Source organism: Podarcis cretensis (genome assembly GCF_951804945.1).
Source record: "Podarcis cretensis genome assembly, chromosome: 8".
In the NCBI taxonomy this organism is placed as follows: Eukaryota; Metazoa; Chordata; class Lepidosauria; order Squamata; family Lacertidae; genus Podarcis; species Podarcis cretensis.
The window spans coordinates 35,653,115-35,672,932 of record NC_137177.1 but is presented as its reverse complement, the minus strand read 5'-3'; the positions used below and the strand labels follow the sequence as shown (position 1 = coordinate 35,672,932).

Here is a 19,818-nt window from a genome sequence, read left to right as displayed (position 1 = left end):
TTGTTCTTAATTTCCTTCCTTTGATGCTGAAGAGTAGATCTCGGGGAAGCTCCAACCTAGCAATGTTTTCATTCCTTCTCGACAGGTCAGCCAAATCTCCATAATTAAAACTAAAATCCAAAAGATATTTCAGGACGTGTTTCAAAATCCATCCAAATCTGAAAGTCCCCACAACTCCAATCTCCTCCTGACCCAGGTCCAGGTCCCAAAGGTCAGTAAATCCCTGCATGTGATCTATCCAACTTTCCTTCTCCAGTCCAAGCAGGGCTCCAATCCTCAAAATCTGATCTTCTCTGAATTCAATCATAGAAGGCAACAACTTATAGTCATCAAATTGCCTCTGTAAGGCTGGGGCTCTCTCCCTCTCCACCCGTATTACTTTAGGTTCAACAACAACAACTTTCTCCCTCGCCTTCTCCACAGCCTGCCACGCCAAAGTAGATTCCTGCATCGATTCCTGAACGGCTTCTGTATAGATGTTCACTCTTTGTCCCAAATTAGTCACTTTTTGTCCCAAGTTATCAATTTTAATAGTCATCAAATCCGTCTTCTTGTGGAGCTGTTCCAATGAATCACTTATCTTACATGATGCAATCACTAAGGCTTCTTCTGTCGACATTCTTAACCTATCCAAGGTCAATCCCTGGTTCTCACGGTTTTTTATCTTGCAGCTGGAGATTCCACCAGCTCAACTCTTGTAACAGTTTCAAAGGCTCCCTCTAGAGGGAAACAATTTCTATTTGTATCAATCCTTTTAAGCACAGTTCAAGCAATAAAATTAGTTTCAATTTTCAGTTACTTTTACTCCTTTTTAAATGCAGAAGGAGACAATGGAAACAATGTATTTCTCTTATTTAACTAGCTGTCAAGATACGTTTTATTCACAGTCAATGAACTTTCCCAAAACGTCAGTCTTACTAGCAGCCCGTTTCCAGGTTCAGAGCGGTGGTAATTTAACTTTCTTCACTCTCTCCTGCAGGCTTACGCGATCCCAAATTTCCCCCCCTCTTCTCCTGCTTCCAAGGGGGGTTTAATGATTTTAGCCGATGGAAATTTAATCCTTTACAGAGGGCTTTCCAAGACTTTAGCTTGCAAGCTCTTTGCTTCAATCTATTTACAAAAGGGGGAGGCGGACTTCCTGTTTGAAACCTCCCCGTTTCGGTGCCAAATTAAGACATTTAAAAATCCAGTTACCGTTCTACTCACGGGTAGTTGTTTAGGATCAAATTGTCCACAGGAAAAAGTCAGCGCTCTCCGGCAACAGCAGTGCGGCTTCACTCAGTGAAAGAAGCAGTCAATTCGAAGCACCGCGCCACTCACCCCACGTCGCTCCGGATCCCCGAAACCGGGTCTCCCCGTGAGTAGGGGAGGCACAAAAGGTGCCAGCCGAATCCCACGTTCACAGGCTTCTCCCGCCTGTGATTTTTAGTGAGTCGCCGCCTTCGCCGTGGCGGCCAGACCCTGATTTCCACGGAGCAAATTCCTCCCGATCAGAGGAATTCTGCCATTGTCAGAGGTGCCAACCCGGAAGTCTCTAAAAAAACAACTCTGGTTTCTCTTCAGATCGTATAAATCTTTCGCCTTTTATTAAAAAAGCAGACTTCAAACCACTTGTAGGAACCTCTGCCCCCACCCCCCAGTATAATTGGGCCTGGCATGGCGCTGACTTTTGCCCAGGAGATGATTTTCCCCAAACTGATAGCCACCTGCTCCACACCTGGCATTGTATGTGGCAACCATTTTGACGTCCACTTTGTCCATTTTCAGGTGGGGTTTGGATTCAAACCGCCCCTGGAAATGGACTTTTGCCCTGATCAGCAGTTAGATGGATCCCTTCTGAACCTTGATAGGTGGTTGGGGCTGCTGACCTGTCAAAACTGATCTGTGGGGAGTGCAGAGCCTGGCCAGAAGGCCAGATCCAGTTCAACCTGTCATTCTTGTGCCAGCCACTGACCCTTCCTGCTTTGTGTCACGATGCTCTAGGTCCATCGGTCAAACAAGCCAATCATCTGCAAGGGCTGCAGGAGAACGTTTACAAGCAGCCTGTCCCAAGGCTTGCGTCGCTTTGGATTGTGCGACAGCTGCACTTGTGTCACGACTACGCACGAGGATTCGATGCCCATTAACCTCAGTCTGATGGAACCTTCGTCTGAAGGCCAAGAAAAGAGCGACCCAGACAACGATTGGCCCATCTATGTGGAATCTGGTGATGAAAACGACCCCCCTGAAGATGATGATGCTGACCCTGATCCTGACGACAAGCCGGATCTCCATCGAGAAGCACTTATGTAGCAACAAAAAGAGGGTGGGGAGATGTAAATTCTTTTTCTTATTTGATTTGTCATCTTGACAGCCGGAAAACTGCATATTTATCCCAAGTTGTGAAGTTTGTGGGGGTTTTATATATGAATAAATTCCATTTCCTAGAACAGGTAGGAACAACTGGACTTTTAAAATTCTGAAATGTCTTTTTAACTTGTTAGTGCTGTGCGCTACACCTTTGAAAGGAATTGTGTGTCCAGGATGAGCAGAGGCTATGTTCCTTGCAGACCTTCTTCCACCCTTTGGATATAAGGCCAGGCTTTGTCCCTTTATGGCCAGTAATCTTCCATGTTCCTGTGATCTTGCCTCCCCCCCCCCCCCAGTTTCTGCCTCTCCCTCTCCCTCTCCTCTCAGGATCTGGCTCTCAAACTTAATTCTGAGCTGCTGCTCTCTTTCCTGGACTTTTAATTCTACCTTAGAAATGTAGATGAGGACTTGATCAATGCAAACAAGGCTAAAAGTCCACCACCATTAAAGCATATCCAAGAATCAACAGTTGTGTATACATAAATCTAGAAATGGCTCTTTTTATACAGTATTTTATTTTATACTGTACGTTTATAAAAAGTAAATACTGACACTTCTGTTCATCCTCAAGAAACTTGCGAGGAAGGTATCTAGTCAGGCAGCAGATAAACAGTATGCAGATTTCTGTGGCAACCTTCTTGAGGGTCTGAGCCATTCAACCAGGCACTGACCGTTTTTTGTAATACTTGAACCGTAAAAGGCCTTTCAGGGTTAGGCCATATATCTACTACGAGCTGCAAACTTTTGACATGTTTTGAAGTGGGACCATAACTCAGTGGTACAGAAAGTCCCAGGTAGGATCCTGGCAACATCACCAGCTAGAAGGATCAGGTAGCAGCAGGCAGTAGGAAAAGAAGTCACTGCCTGAGGCCCCACCCTGGAGAGGAACTGCTGCTGCTGTCACAAATCAGCATAGAAAATAATGGGCTAGGTGGAGATACCTTCCTATGAATTAGAGTATTTTTGTTTCTGATCTGTCTGGAGACAGGTCCAGCACACAATCTGCTAAACATTTATTTAAGTAATTACTGAAGATGTTCTTCTCATTGTGCAGGCCCATTTTTTTCCTTAAGAAAAAAACAAAACAAAACCAGCATGCCTGCGTGCCTTTAATGGATTTGCAAAATCGCACCTGCTTATATCTCTTAAGCACCAGGAGAGCAGACATGGCAGCAGCAGGAAGTCCCTCACAATGACGGGAAATGTGAGAGGGATAAATATAAAATCCTGAAGAGGATCTCATGAAATGCCTGAGAGCTGGCCATACAGATGCTTGTTGGAATTGCAAGAACCTCAGTTTCCTCCCCCTCATATAAGCAACAAACTACTCCAAGGCTACAAGAACACCAGAGTTCTGGTCATTGTAGATGGCATGAATTGCCCCCTTCTCAAATAACTATACTCATGCAATTATTGTAAAAAATGTGAATAAGCAAGGTAGCTGGCCGCTCTTCTGCTTATACGACTTCTCTGACGTATCCCCTGTGCTCTGGGTGTCCTACAAACCCTCACCCACCCCCTGTATATGTTCCTGCTACTTGTACAGTCAGTTGGTCGTATTTGTTGATCATTGTGGTTTCTACATTTGTACTGTCTCATGAATTGGTCTTGAGTACTATTCCTTGTTAAAAAATTCAGCTTGGGTTCCACCCTTTTCCTGTTGAATGGCAGGAATTTGGCTTCTTGAAGGATGTGAGGTTACTTGTTTTACTTTTCTAGTGCTGAATTTCTCTAGGCTATTAAACTGGCTGGAAAACTGTGAAATGTCTGTAGACATAAGATAATGAAGATACCAAAACAATTCAGTTAAAATCAAGGTGCATAACTGTAATGGCAGTTCCTAGCCATCTTGGTCATTTGAAAGATTTGGGATTATACCTAAACCTGCTTACCTGAATGACAATGGCACACTCAGGTTGGCCACCAGTCTTACAGGTCTGCCTTAATGAGGCTGGTGTTCCTGTTCTATGTTGGGCAGCTCTGATATGGACTGTCTTGCAAACAGCATTCTGTCTAATTTGTGATGCTTGATGGATTATATTAACTTTTAACATGCAGGTTTCTCCCACCTGCTTCTTCTTGAAATGAAGGTGTAAATTTTCTTGTGCGTTCATAAAACACTACTGTAGAAGGGGTTATGATGTCATAAATGTAGCATTTTTATATCATCATGAGATTGTGCAGGATGAAACAAGGCAAGGAAAGAAGCAATAATCTTTCTTTTTTAAAAAAAAAAAAGTTGTAACTGTATAGCAAAAGAAAAAAGAAAAAATGATATTTACAATAGGCTCCCTTTTTCCTTAAAAGAACCAAGGCTCTGAAGTGCAAAGTCCTGACACCACTTTTGTGAGGTGTCTTTCTGAATAGGTGAGACTTGCATAGTTATTGGAAAACACAGTGAGGGGGGGGGTGTAATCTGATCTTTCAGAAAATTGGTCTTGAGAAACATTTTGAAAGGTTCAGCCCTGAAAATTAGCAGTTGGCTTTCCCCAAAGCTGAGCACAAGGGAGCCTGGAGTTTACAAAGCAGTTGAAGGTGCTCTTGAACCTCTAACGAATGGAGTTGCTCATTGAATGCAGGTTAGGGACACAATTAGTGCTCCTAACTCAGGCTTTGCCAACCTGGTGCCCTCCAGATGTTGAACTGCAACTCAGCATGTATAGCACAGTGTGTTGGCTGAGGCTAGCTGTATTGCAACATTTGGAGAGCCCCAGGTTGGTGAAGGCTATTCTTAACCCATTAGCTCAGAACATTTGGGATACTTGCTCCTTTCTGTCCTCATTCGGATGGCTTATCACTTTGTTTTGAGTTCTTTAGAAAACACTGAAGACTTGTGATGCCCAAGATTTGTAATGGCTTGTATGCTAAAACTGATATGAGTGGCTTTTCACACAGTGCGTCCTGGAGGTGCATAAGCAGAACTAGGAGGAAATGGACCACCCTTCTAGATTTGAGAGATGAAGATTCCTTTTTTGGCTGCTTCTTTTGATCCTTAGAGGTTTTCTTGTGTACCTTGTGAGTAAAGAATGAATCTGTTGACATTTTTGTGTTATGGGAGTTGGAGTGGAACAGATTCCAATCTCATTTCTGTTAGGAGACTGCCAAAATAAGATTTCTAATTGTTTTCAAGTGGATCCCGTGTAATCTTGTGTTTAATTGAAAATGATGCACTTGACTTGCTCATCTGTAGCAGGTGTTTTGTAAGTGTAGTACATGCTGTGATTCTAGCTCAGTTCCATGACGTGTCCTTGGAACCCTCCATTAAAAGTGTGCAAGCAAAAGAGATACTGCAGTTCTAAGAGACAATTTCATGGTGCTTAAAGAAGAAATTGAAAGCCACCTGAGCTTGCCATAACTAATTTTGCAGAGGGAGTTTCTTCCCCCCCAAGTGTAATTTCCCTAGTTTCCTCCTCCCCCTACATAAATATGCAGTTGGTATATTAATGGCACATTGTACTGCTAGGTAAACTTCTTCATCTTGCAATCTTACTCCTGTCCTAAATGTTCATACTTGGAATTAAATCCCATTGATTTCAGTGGAAGTTGCTTTTTAAGCATTTACGGTGTCTGCCTTTCAGAAATTTATATACTTGATTTTGTTAGCAGTGAATGGTAACTTTATAGCCATAGCCCTTTTTAAACATTTTTTTTTTTTTTACAAATGAAATGTTGCGATTAGGACCAATCTAAGAATATAAACATATATTAGAAATTATGACTCTTTAGGGAAATAATTCCTTTAATTTATGAAGTTTTAATCAAGGACTGCAAGGTAAATGGAACCAAAAAACAAATTACTGTAAGTAAACAGAAAAGATATTGGCTGAATTTCAAGCAGACAGCTCAATGTTCTCACATACTGCATATGATATGACTCTTCCTGTCGTCTGTGTTAACTTGATTCTGTTCTGCAGGCAACCTATTGAAATCAATTGGACCAATGCAACAATGGATTGTGTGTGAATTTCTGAAAGTGCAGTCATATCACAGTTTGGATTTGCTGTAAGTGGATGTACTGACACAGCAACATAGAAGAGCCCTGCTGGATCAGGCCAAAAGTCCATCCAGCATCCAACACCCTGTTCTCTCAGCAGTCAACCAGATGCCCTTGGAAATCCCACAGAGAGGAGCCAAGTGCAAGAGCAGCTCTCCCCACTTGTGATTTCCAGCAATTGGTATTCAGAGGCAAACTGTCCTGGAAGGTGGTACACAGCCATTCATGGCTGCATGAGTTTGTCTAATCCTCTTTTAAAACCACCCATGCCTGTGACTATTACTATAGTTTTAACTGTGTCCTGTGGGAAGAAGTACACCATCAGTTTACAGGTTACTTTATATAGCTTCGTAAGGAAAATATTTGTAAAAGCTGCTCTGTGCTCCCAATGAGCTTTCAAAATCCTACATAGAACAAGAGCAAGCGTAGGGAGAGATAAGGCTTGGGAGTGACTAATGCCATGATTACAGCTCGAGTACAAAGCTCTTTAAAAAAGTTTCCCTGAACATCTCAAAGAAAGATGCCGCATTCTTAGTTGGTCAGGTAAGAGCTTGCACATAACTTAAGTCATATGGCAGCAGGTGTTTTTTGCACATGTAGTTCTGATGTGTGTGTGCACCAAAGAGCTGGGGGTCTTTTGTTTAATGCAGTCAGCACAGCTCTGTGTATACATTTCCACTGCCTGCATGGAGCTACAACTGATATTACAGGGAATATTCCCCAAACTTGAGTTCTATGTGCCTGTGGAGCTTTGGACTGGGATATGGCCCATTTGACCTGTAAATTATAACTTGGACTTGGAAGCCATTTTGGCATATAAGTGGTTATATAAATAATAAATAGTAAGGGGGCCAAAGGCGTAAGAATTAAAGTGGTCTTGGTGGTATGCAGGGAAACGACCTGATCTGATTGCTTTCTTAACATACCAGGGCTCAAGAGACTAATCAGAACTGTGTGTTTATCTGTGGGTCCCTAAAGGGAAAGTAGTACTGAAGTGCCATCACTGCCTGCCTAATTTCTGGTGTCTCCTTCCTGATGTTTGACTTGTGTCAGGGTAGATCAGAAATAAACCAAAGTTGAGAATCTGCAGAGACCACCACTATAGCAGCTATTTTTATTTTGTCTTTTTCTTCCCGGGGAGGCGGGAGAAACAAATATGAAGTGCTTTTGTAATTTTGTTTCTGCAGTGGTGCATTATCAAGTCTTGTATGTTTAAACTGTTTATGTACTATACATGTTTATATAACTGTAGTCCAGTACTTTTATAGCTGAAAATGTGAAAAAATAAATATCAAAAAAACATTGAAATAACGGTGCCGCCTTCTATTTGTATGTAAGGTACTCAACTGTGTAAGAAGGTACTTTGGGGTGCACAAATAGTAGGGTGGTTTTCCAACCCACCCACTTCAGATGTAGACTTGGAACTGAGCATTTGCCTGGTGCTCCTGTGGCTGGAGTATCAGACTAGGAATATTATTATTATTATTATTTATTAAAGTACAGGATAAAAGTACAAAATAAATTGATAATACAAGAACTAAACTAAACAATAACCCCCCTTCCACAAACACATTTTAAAGGCTGTAGAATATTAATCGGCCAAAGGCCAAAAAGAAAATTATTTATATGGCACCTAAAGATGTATAATGAAGGTGCCAGACAAACCTTTCTGGGAACGGGGAGAACAGGGTTCAAATCGCCAGTCAGCCTAACCACTAACTCTTAGCCTCATCAAGGTAGGCTAAAATGGGTAAGTCTCATATGCTATCTTGAGTTGCTTGGATATGTGTATAAATTGTACCATCTTTGTTGTTGTTTAGTCGTTTAGTCGTGTCCGACTCTTCGTGACCCCATGGACCAGAGAACGCCAGGCACTCCTGTCCTCCACTGCCCCCCGCAGCTTGGTCAAACTCATGCTGGTAACCTCGAAAACACTATCCAACCATCTCGTCCTCTGTCGCCCCCTTCTCCTTGTGCCCTCCATCTTTCCTAACATCAGGGTCTTCTCCAGGGATTCTTCTCTTCTCATGAGGTGGCCAAAGTACTGGAGCCTCAGCTTCACAATCTGTCCTTCCAGTGAGCACTCAGGGCTGATTTCCTTCAGAATGGAGAGGTTTGATCTTCTTGCAGTCCATGGGACTCTCAAGAGTCTCCTCCAGCACCATAATTCAAAAGCATCAATTCTTCGGCGATCAGCCTTCTTTATGGTCCAGCTCTCACTTCCATACATCACTACTGGGAAAACCATAGCTTTAACTATACGGACCTTTGTTGGCAAGGTGATGTCTCTACTTCTCAAGATGCTGTCTAGGCCTGTCATTGCCCTTCTCCCAAGAAGCAGGCGTCTTTTAATTTCGTGGCTGCTGTCACCATCTGCAGTGATCATGGAGCCCAAGAAAGTAAAATCTCTCACTGCCTCCATTTCTTCCCCTTCTATTTGCCAGGAGGTGATGGGACCAGTAGCCATGATCTTCGTTTTTTTTGATGTTGAGCTTCAGACCATATTTTGCACTCTCCTCTTTCACCCTCAATAAAAGGTTCTTTAATTCCTCCTCACTTTCTGCCATCAAGGTTGTGTCATCTGCATATCTAAGGTTGTTGATATTTCTTCCGGCAATCTTAATTCCGGCTAGGGATTCATCCAGCCCAGCCTTTCGCATGATGAATTCTGCATATAAGTTAAATAAGCAGGGAGACAAAATGCAGCCTTGTCGTACTCCTTTCCCAATTTTGAACCAGTCAGTTGTTCCATATCCAGTTCTAACTGTAGCTTCTTGTCCCACATAGAGATTTCTCAGGAGACAGATGAGGTGATCAGGCACTCCCATTTCTTTAAGAACTTGCCATAGTTTGCCATGGTCGACACAGTCAAAGGCTTTTGCATAGTCAATGAAGCAGAAGTAAATGTCTTTCTGGAACTCTCTAGCTTTCTCCATAATCCAGCGCATGTTTGCAATTTGGTCTCTGGTTCCTCTGCCTCTTCTAAATCCAGCTTGCACTTCTGGGAGTTCTCGGTCCACATACTGCTTGAGCCTTCCTTGTAGAATTTTAAGCATAACCTTGCTAGCGTGAGAAATTAGTACAATTGTGCGATAGTTGGAGCATTCTTTGGCACTGCCCTTCTTTGGGATTGGGATGTAGACTGATCTTCTCCAATCTTCTGGCCACTGCTGGGTTTTCCAAACTTGCTGGCATATTGAGTGGTAGCCATATTTCAAACAGTGAAAATCTGGACACAAAAGTTGTTTGACTTTCCCCCTCTCCCTGCCACCAAACTTGGATTAGAGAGATTGCCATGAGAAGCTGCCTTATACCATGTCAAACGGTGGATCCATCTAGCTCAGTATTGTCTGGTAGTGGAGGTGCTGGAGATTGAATCAAAGACCTGCATGCAAAGCAGATGCACTGCTAATGAGCTGCTGTCCTGACCCATAAATAGAAACCAGTGGAACACTCACCCAAAGGGTGCAGCATGCAGTCACCAGTACAAGCCCTTTTTCTGGATTTATTTTTTTCTAGGGGAAATCCCTTCATAGAAACATGCTGTCAGCTATTGGTGGCTGTTTCAAAGCCAATCTTTCCAAGAGCTCAGAATGGATCAAAAGGTGGTGGATATGAATAATCCTAAAAGCGTTCTCTTTTTTTAAAAAAATAAAAAGTGTTACAATTTTCAAAGTCATTTGCATGCCCATTTTCTTTTCCTGCTGGGAGGTTTGTCGGTTTTAGGTCCCCAAACCATTTCCCTTGATCCAGGAGGAACTGCCTCTACCCTTCCAGCTAAGTGAGGGGACAGATTTAAGAGCACCGTGAAAGGGCAGGAGGTCGGTAGAGTTTATTCGTTAACCAAAGGCGTTTAACCATTCAAGAGTTCCAGTACACCGAGACCAAGTGTTTCGTGTTCAGCAGCCCCGGATGGCTCTCTGGGTTTCCAGCCAGATCCACGCAGCACACCGTGTCTTGGCCCAACTCCGCCTCGGGGCTTGCCTATTATCCAGCTAAGCCCTCACGTTCCAGCTCTGAGGGCGAGAAAGGAGCCGCACCATTCAAACCAAGGCGGCTCGAAGCTGCAACAGCAGCGGCCGTTGACCTTTTGAGCAGAACAGAGCCCGGCGAGGGAGGCCCGTCTAGAGGGGCTCCTCCAGCAAGTGCCCATTTCGCGTGGCTCGTTTGGGCTTCGAGAGGCTAGCCCGCCTGGAGCCGCCCTCGAGACCCCGGGGAGGCGAGCGCGCTTGCGCCCGCTGGAGAAGCGGGGGGCAGCCGGGCGCCCAGCTGGGGCTGGCAAGGCGAGGCGGCGGAGGAGGAGGCGGCGGCGGAGGGGAGGGGGAGGCGCCCGCGCCGTCGGCAGGCGCAGAGCGGCGTGCGCGCCTGGCCCCTGCCGCGCTCGCTGCGTTGCCCCTTTAATTGTGTCCCCAGCCCTCGGGCGTCTCTCTCCAACGCCCACGTCAGCAACTACCTTTTGTTTCTCTCCCGGCCGGGCTGCTCAGCGCTTTGGGGCGGCGGCGCCCGGCGAGGTTTCGCGCCCTCACCCGTCGAACCCCGAGCCAGCGCCGCTTGCAGAGCCCCGCCGCCCCTCGAACGCCCGCACCGCCGCCGCCGCCGCCGCCGCCGCCCAGCCCGCGCCTCTGCCGAGCGGTAAGTCAGCGACGCCTCCGCGGCAGCGCCAGCAGGCCGAGCAGGGCGTCCTCCGGGCTGAGGCGGCTCTAGGGTGAGCCGGGCGCGCCTCTGCTTCCCCGGCTAGCGGAGGATGTCCGGCCGCGCCGCCTCTCCCTCCTCCTGCGCGGCGCCCCAGTCGGGCAGCGCCCGGCCAGCCCCGTCAGGCGGGCGCCATTTGCTGCCGATGCCGCCCCGGGCGCGGCGTTCGGCTCGCAACAAAGGGCTGGCGAGGGACCGACAGAGTCCTCCCTGCCGCGCGTGCCGAGCTCCGAGCCGGGCAGGGGCACCTTCTGCGCCCGGGCATCGAGTGGCGGCGGCGGCAGCGGGAAAGGCCGAGCTAGGCAGCCCGGCTGCGGCGACGGCTGGGAATTCCGCATCGCCTCCCGGCGCCCTTCCCAGGAAAGGCGGGCGGGTTGGGTGGTGGTGGCGGTGGTCCTCCTCCCGGAGGGCGCGCGGACCGGTCCCCCTCTGGAGGCGACGCCGGGGATCGGTCCCTGGTGACTTGGCGGGCGCGCCTCCAGCGCCGTCGGGCGTCCCTGGCTCCCGATGGCCGAGCCTCCAGCTCGGGGTGGGCGGGCGAGAGACTGACGGCGCCCTCTGCCAATGTGCGGCGCCGGCGCCCCTTGTGCTGCCGGGCAGGGCTAGGGGAGGACCGGCGCTGCCGCGGTGTCGGCCGCCTGCTCGGAGGCAGCTCCTCTGATTGCAGCGTCCGCGCCGCCGCCTGGGCGCCCTTTCTGGCGGCGAGCGCGGCGCACCTGGCGAGCAGAGGGGCAGCCCTGCTGGTGGTTGCGGGGCTGGGACAAGAGGGAGGCGGCGGGACCAGTGGCTCCTCGACCCCTCGCCGGCCCCTCCACGCCACACACTTGGCATGCCAGCAAGTCCCGTTTCCCCACTTTTCGCCTCCAGGCTGGAAGGACGCCTGTCGTCTCGGGGGCCCGGATTTGGCGAGCGGAGTCTCCAGTTGCTGACCTCTGCGCTAGAGTCGCGGAGCCCCGCGGTGCGAAGGGCTGGGGCTCTGAGTGGTGTGACAAGGCGTCGCGCTGCTAGCTGCGGGCTTGGAAAGCAGCAGCCCAACCCAACTGGCGTGCCCCTTGCAGGTTAAGCCCAGATCGGCTGCCTTGGGACTAGCGATCCAGCTGACTACTGTCGGGACTGAGAAGCAAGCGCCGGCCCCCTCCCCCCCCCCACGACAAAAACGGGACATGCAATTAGGGCATGGGGTGAGGGACAACTTCCATGTGACAGTTTGATGATGGGAAGAAAGTAGTGATTGCTTAGGAATGGTGGGTTGAGCTTGCTGGACCTCTAAATAATGACAGCTTGCAGTGTTAGGCAAACTGGCCTTGCATGTGATTCCAGTTTCACAAGCTGTGTGAGGGGATGCAAACCTATTGGCATTTAAACCAAGTGACCTTACTGCTCTGGGGTTTCATGTAGGCAGATGTTGTGAGTCTGGGGGCTTCCAGACAGGGGCTTAATTTGCAAACTGGTTGTTGACAGCAGGGTTTCTCTCTCCCCCCCCCCCCAGTTTATTGGATTTCCCCCAGAATGCGTAAATCCAGATTAAAGTGGGTGGGAGGAATACAGACTGCCATTTTGATGCCATATTTTCATAGAATCATAGAATCATAGAGTTGGAAGAGACCACAAGGGCCATCGAGTCCAACCCCCTGCCAAGCAGGAAACACCATCAGAGCACTCCTGACATATGGTTGTCAAGCCTCTGCTTAAAGACCTCCAAAGAAGGAGACTCCACCACACTCCTTGGCAGCAAATTCCACTGTCGAACAGCTCTTACTGTCAGGAAGTTCTTCCTAATGTTTAGGTGGAATCTTCTTTCTTGTAGTTTGGATCCATTGCTCCGTGTCCGCTTCTCTGGAGCAGCAGAAAACAACCTTTCTCCCTCCTCTATGTGACATCCTTTTATATATTTGAACATGGCTATCATATCACCCCTTAACCTCCTCTTCTTTTATCTGGAAAATTCAAACAAGCAATTGAAATGTGCCTGCTTAAGGAGTATCCATCCCACAGTCATCACCCAGAGAGATTCAGTCTCTTATATGTGGCCAAAATGTCCAGCTCATCATAACTGAGGTGAAGGACACTGGCTGCTTCCATCATGCTCAGCTCCACAGAGGCAAAGATGCTGGTGTACAACCGTGCCCTTATGGTGCAGCTATTGGCTCTGGATACACAAGTTAGGAAGCTGCTACAGGTGCGAGAGAAAATGCTGTGTACTGAGCACCCCTTTCCTGGCCCCTCTGGATGTTGATGGACTCCAAATCCCATCAGCCCCAGTCATCGGGGATGATGGGAACTGTAGTCCAGCAACATCTGGCGGGCTGCATATCCCCCACACCTCACTCAGAAGTACTTAAGAGTTTCAGGGGGACTCTGGTTCAGACTAGGTGTGATGTGAAGTGCCTCTCAGTACAGTATTATTCTGCATTTACATGTTTTATCTTCTCCCTTAGTTCTAAAAAGCCTAAGCAAGCATACCCCCCATTTTATCCTCATAACAACCCTGTGAGGTAGGTTAGCTGACAGAGAAAGTGACCAGCTCCAGCTCCCAGTAAGCTTCATGACCAGTTGGGGATTTTTGAACCTGGGTCTCCCAAGCTGCACCCCAGCACTCCAACCAGTACACAACACTGATTTGTATTTATTTTTACTTGAATTCAGTTGCAGAAATGACCGTGTTGGTAACTATGTTTGAGACCATGGCCGGGGGCAGATTAGCCCTTTCCAAATGGGCCATTTTTCTGATAAAATTTTTACCCCAGGCTGCTTTGCCACCCAGGGGGCAGAGAGAGAGGCTCTACAAATATTTTCCCCCGAAGGGAGAAAAGTAGTTGGGAAGATTTTGGTTGGGGGAAATGGCCCATAGGAATTGCTGCTGTCCCAGACATATTTGGCATGTTGCTCTCCCTGCCCTGCCCCACTAAAGCTAAAAAATAGACCAACCAGTAGTGGACAGCTCTTGGAAAGTGTGCTGGTCAGTGGTGGAGCATGTGCTTTGCATACAGAAAGTCCCTGGTTCACTCCTTGGCATCTCCAAGTTGGGCTGGGAAAGGCTCCCATTCTCTACTCATTGCAGACAAGACTTGAGTTAAGTTGTCTAATGGTCTGACCTCCCAGTGGCACCTTCCCAATGCTCACATCCAGTTTGGCCCTTGAAGATTGCATTCTGTCACTGACCGTCTTGTGCTTCACCACGTCTCTGTGAATGACTGATAATCTTGCAGTTGCGGTTTATATGTAGCAAACAGAGACCTGTTTATTCTTTTTTTTTTTTTAGAGCAACACAACCCTGTTTGAGAATGGAGATTTCTTCCCATCAGTTTCATCTCCTGCAACAATTAAACGAACAGCGCAGGCAAGACTTATTTTGTGACTGCAGCATTTTGGTTGAGGGGAAGGTCTTCAAAGCCCACCGGAATGTGCTGTTTGCCAGTAGTGGCTACTTCAAAATGCTCCTTTCACAGTGCTCAAAGGAAACCAGTCAACCAACAACCGCAACTTTCCAGGCATTTTCTCCCGAAACATTTTCCGTGATCCTGGATTTTGTGTATTCAGGCAAACTCTCCCTCACTGGCCAGAATGTGATTGAGGTCATGTCAGCTGCCAGCTATCTGCAAATGACTGACGTTATTAGTGTTTGCAAGACATTCATTAAATCTTCCTTGGACATCAGCGAGAAGGAAAAAGATCGCTATTTTAGTCTCTCAGACAAGGAAGTGAACTCGAATGGTGTGGAGCGTTTATGCCTGTATGGGACTGGGTGGAGAACGGAGAGCAGTCCCCCTCATTCGCACTTAAGCCCAGATCAAGGGACATGCATAGTGGGTGGAAATTCTTGGACCAATTTCAATTATTACCCAGCCACTCAGAGAAATGCCCAACAGCTGTCCAAGCATGACCAAAGGCAAGAACCCACGAAGAAAACCAGTAGACATATAGGGCTGCCACAACCCTCCGATGTCCCTCACTATAAGGCAAGTAAACTGGAAGAGCGAGTTTCAGAGCCTATAAGCCACACTTCTCCATCTGAAGAGGACGTCCAAATTGATTCAGAAGGTGACTCTGGCCATTCCAGCTACCAGTACGGCCAGGGATCCGACACCGTCCCGAGAGGCTCGGCTGTGTCACAGCAAGAGCATGATTCTCCACACCCTGCTGGCAAGTCAAAATCTTCTAAAGGGGATGAGCCATACCCTAGCATGCCCTCGGTATTGGGTGTGATGGGGAACTGGGCGGATGGTAAGGATATTCATTTAGCATACAGTTAGTTGCCTTCTTGGCCCTTGGCTGCATAAAAGTTTATTATTTTACCTTTTTAAAATGAGTGTCATTTATTGGAGGTGAACTAAATTTTGCATGCAAGGAGAATGATTCAAATGGATCCAGCTATCATAATTGCAATAATGACCTCATTGTGTGTTGAGCAGTCTCCTTTTTCTGTTCAGCTTACTCAAGGTAGAGGTCAAGTTTTGTGGGATACGGTTTTGACGAAATGAAAAATAAAACTGCTTCTTGCACCCACTGAAATCCCTCATTTTTATGTTTGGGCTTGTGGTACCTGAAGCAAATTTCCTCCCCCCTCTCCCCGCATCCAAGGGCCTGCACTTTTTAAAAAGTCTTGCTGTACCACTGCGGCACCTGTTCTTCCCTTCATCTCTTCCCCCATCATACTGCCACCTGTAGCAAGATGCATCTTCTCCCCGCTGCCTGGCAGGGCCAGTTGTGGTGCCACCCTCCTCAGTAAGATCATAATTTCTTAGCAGTGCTTCCTAGGATTGTGTTTTTTTTTAAAAAAAATAAAGCATATCTGCAACCCAGCTCTTTTGCTTTGTGCTTTCTGCATTGGTGGCAAGGAAGACTGGGTCTTGCTTAATTTCCACTGGGGCTGTTATGGGAGGCGGGGAAAAATACATCTCTTACACCACTTTTGCAGAGAGAGTGCAGAGTGGGGAAGGCTTTTCCCACTCTGCAAAAGAGGGCTTGGTGTAGCCCCAAGGAGTATTGCTGTCTGAATCAGATGACCAAATGCCTCCCACCAACACCACCGCTTGGACTAGTGCTTTAAAAGTTTTGCTTGACCATTCAGATTTTAGTTCCATCTGTTCCCCTAAATTGTATAGCCTTTGCTGTATGGTAAGGCCAGCCATGATGGAGCAGGGGAACTGCCCCTGGCAAGGAGATTCATAAAGCCCCTTCAAGAGGGCTCTGTGTGTTCCGGTGACTGCAATGTGCAAGAGCAGAATGCCGTATTGGGTGCAAAACAGAAGGGCTGTAGCTCAGTGGGTGTAAAGCACATGCCCTGCATGCATGAAGCCCCAGGTTTGATCCTTGGTGTCTCCCTTTAGAGCTGGGAAAGATTTCCACCTGAAACCCTGGAGAGCTGCTGGCCTGTAGACAATACTGAGCTAGATTGACTGGTCTAACTCTACATAAGGCAGCTTCTTGTACTAAATTCAGCATCCTGAAAATCCTAAAAAGGTGAAAGTGTTTGGGTCTCAGAATCCAGAGTGTTGCTGGTTTCTTGTGGTTGCACGGTGTTGGGGCAGGACCCGACAGAGTTCACTACAGCTTCTTATAACTTGCAGCAGCAAGATTGGGCAGATTAAGTAAAATTGCATCATTTATACCAATTGCAGAACTTTCTAAAAAATAATAATAATACAGTCTGCAGTCTTGAAGTCAGTTACTTTATTTTGATTAAAAGTGTCACTGTGATAGGCGTGTTACAATTTTTGCAGCATTTTAAAAGCATTGCTTGGTACTCACAGATGATCTGCCTAGAATGAGGTTCAAATGCCCCTTCTGCACTCACGTGGTAAAGCGGAAAGCAGACCTGAAGCGCCACCTTCGCTGCCATACGGGAGAACGGCCGTATCCGTGTGAAGCATGTGGAAAGAGATTCAGCAGGCTGGATCACCTGAGCAGCCATTTCCGAACAGTACGTTGGCACATATTGTATTTTGAGATGATACACCCCCAGTAACTACTTAATATAGAGATGCATTGACTTGCATCTGTCTGTTTTTAGGAAACTTGCTTTATTCTGACGCTGGGCTTGTCTACATTTCTAATTTCCTAGGAACACCTATTTCTCACTATACCTCGAATCTTAATCCCAATGGGGCAGGACCTAAACAAAAAAATGTTAATATTGGTGTGATTCAGCCACAGTAAATCACTTTGATTCCCCATTAATTCCAGTGGGAGAGTTCACCATATGCTGGGTGTCTCCCACTGAAGCCAATAGAACATCAAACTCTGGAACTCACTCTCACAGGAGGCAGTGGTGACCACCAACTTGGATGGCTTTAAAAGAGGATTAGACAAATGCATGGAGGAGAGGGCTCTCGATAGCTACTAGCCATGATGCTTATGCTCTGCCTCCACAGTCAGAGACAGCAATGTTCCTGGAAGCCATAGGAGGCCAGAGGGCTCTAGGGCTCTGGTCCTTCTCATGGGTTTCCATAGGCATTTGGTTGGCCACTGTGAGAACAGGATGCTGGCCTAGATGGGCCACTGGCCTAATTCAGCAGCAAGGCTCTTCTTATGTGGTCAACTTCAGCTGGATCATGCCCTATATTGTTTCTACTGAATTTCTAAAGTGCCCTGTCTTGAGAGCTAAAGGCAGAAAATCCTAACATGATGATAAAAATGCGTAAGTAAAATGCCTTGTAACATGAATGTGATATGATGAGTAAAATTGCACTATATAAAACATTGTATCATTTCTTTTCTGCCTACCTTAATCTAAGCAACCATTTCTCCACCACCATCCAGAATATTTTCACTTTCAGTGATTTAAAGAAATACAAAATAAACAAGTACATATTCTATGGAATTTATTGCTCAGTTAATCACTTAATACCTTCCCCCTTTCTTGTTCCTGTTGTAATAGATGCTTATTGTGGATTACTGAAATTATCATATTAAAAAAAACCTTGAGTGAATAGACATAATCATGTAGGGCTGCTGATAGGTGGCACAGGGGGTACTAATGCACTGGGCCCCATAGTCAGCAGGAGCCCCAGAGCATTCATTAAAAAAGTAAGTCTCTAGCCCTTCTAGAAATAATGTTTTAAAGCAAAATGTGCAGGTATCCTTATAAGTGATATCTGTGAGATGTGCCAGCCTGGCTGCTCCTGCCTTTCAGTGAGTAAAGTCAGAGCTGGAATTGATGAGTTTGTTGTTGGGACACCAGGCTATAGGACTCTAAAGAGCTGCTGTTTTCCTTTAGTGGACTTTTCTTGTTTTTTTCTTATATTCCAGTGCTCTTTCCTTTTTTCTCTAGCAACCATAGTGTCTATTTCCTGTGGAGGGCTTGTCTGAGATCAGATACTCCCTAGATGTTATTTTCTGTAAATACGACTGTACAATAACTGTGTGTGGATGTTAAACACCCCCCCCCCAATGACATGTAAGATGTGAAGCCTTTGCAACGAGGCATAGGCAGCAGAGCTGAAGACTTAAGAACTCACTAAGAATCCAGTGTAACTTGCAGTACAGCAGTGTTCTGGTCTCCTGAAAGCCTCTTTGTGTTTAACTGAGCAAACCCACTGGTTAGTGGGTACAGTATTGCAGCCTAGGCTTTGGTGTAGGCTGGGCATTGGGAGAATTCAGTATTCTTCTGCCTTTAACAGTTGTGCTGTAGGCAAGTTAAACATTTTCTAGTATGGAAATACAATTATGGGAACAGCTTCACCTACGGTTATAGGGCGATACACAAATTTAATAATTAATTAAATATGGGTACACAAGGGAGTAATTTGTAAGAGAGCACAGTAGGTGAAGTGATACAATGAGTTTACCACTACACACTGTGGATGTTAAGGCAGGAAGTTACCTTAGCTCACAGTTTCTGTGCCTTGGGGACCATGAATTAATTTTGAATAGCCATATCTTGAACCGAAATTATTTTTCGTATCCTGGAATTCTTCCTTTTCACCACACTAGGCTGCCTGGGTTAAATTTTAGTAGCAGCCTCTCTATACTGAGAGCATTGCTGTATGGAAGGGGAACAAATCATTTTTCTATTTCCCTTTTGAGCAGTGATCAGCATTCTCCCTTTCAATCTTCACAGATCCATCAAGCTTGCAAGCCCATTTGCAGAAAATGCAAGCGTCACGTGACTGAGATGACGGGGCAAGTGGTCCAAGAAGGGACGAGGCGCTACAGACTTTGCAATGAGTGCCTCTCCGAAGCTGGCATAGACAGCATCCGCATTGATTTGGACACTGAGCCACCACCTGAGTTCCCGCTAGAAGAGGACAAGGATTCTAACTGGAATTACGGTGAAGACAACAGATCCGATGTGGAAATTGTAGAGGACGGGTCTACCGATTTGGTCATCCAGCAAGTGGATGATAGCGATGATGAAGCTGAGGAAAAAGATATAAAACCAAACATTAGGTAGTTATGAATGGAATGGATGTTAAATAAAAGTTCCCCCTTTATGTTGTCATTCCTTTGTTTTGACCATTGACTCCCAACCAGCCTGTGGTTAACATACAATCTATTATATAGGCTTTCTATGACTTGGGCTAAACTTGCATGCATTTATGGACATGCCATTGTGTCTATATTGAATTTAGTTACTCAAGGGTATCAATATTTTGTTCCATAAGCAAGCATCCATCCTGAGATGGTACCATGTATGAACAATTACCTGCTGAAGTGCGACAGTGATAACTTTTGATAGAATAAAATGGATCTCTTCTCAAACCTTTTTCAATGTTGGGGAGCACTTCAAAATAAAGTTAACAGCTTCATTGTAAGTTACTCTATTAAAGCTTTTGACAGCG

The 19,818-nt window shown here is 46.4% G+C and overlaps 2 protein-coding genes across 5 annotated transcripts in view; both read left to right on the top strand.

Moving 5' to 3' along the window:
• Window positions 1-14,399, top strand: part of ZBTB8B (zinc finger and BTB domain containing 8B) — a 23,342-nt gene extending 8,943 nt beyond the window's left edge. For 2 of the 4 annotated variants that reach the window (XM_079989100.1, XM_079989099.1), the window contains exon 4: window positions 1,984-7,654. In XM_079989100.1, the coding sequence (XP_079845226.1) occupies window positions 1,984-2,292 (309 nt within the window). In that variant the 3' untranslated portion in view covers window positions 2,293-7,654. Of the gene's footprint in view, window positions 1-1,983; window positions 7,655-14,297 lie in introns of those variants that run through there. The other 2 variants (XM_079989102.1, XM_079989101.1) reach the window with 2 other exon arrangements.
• Window positions 14,320-19,818, top strand: ZBTB8A (zinc finger and BTB domain containing 8A; the record flags this gene model as incomplete). Its single annotated transcript, XM_079989098.1, has 3 exons — window positions 14,320-15,259; window positions 16,789-16,958; window positions 19,098-19,818. 3 exons carry the CDS (start codon window positions 14,320-14,322, stop codon window positions 19,428-19,430), a joined length of 1,443 nt encoding a protein of 480 aa, XP_079845224.1. The 3' UTR covers window positions 19,431-19,818.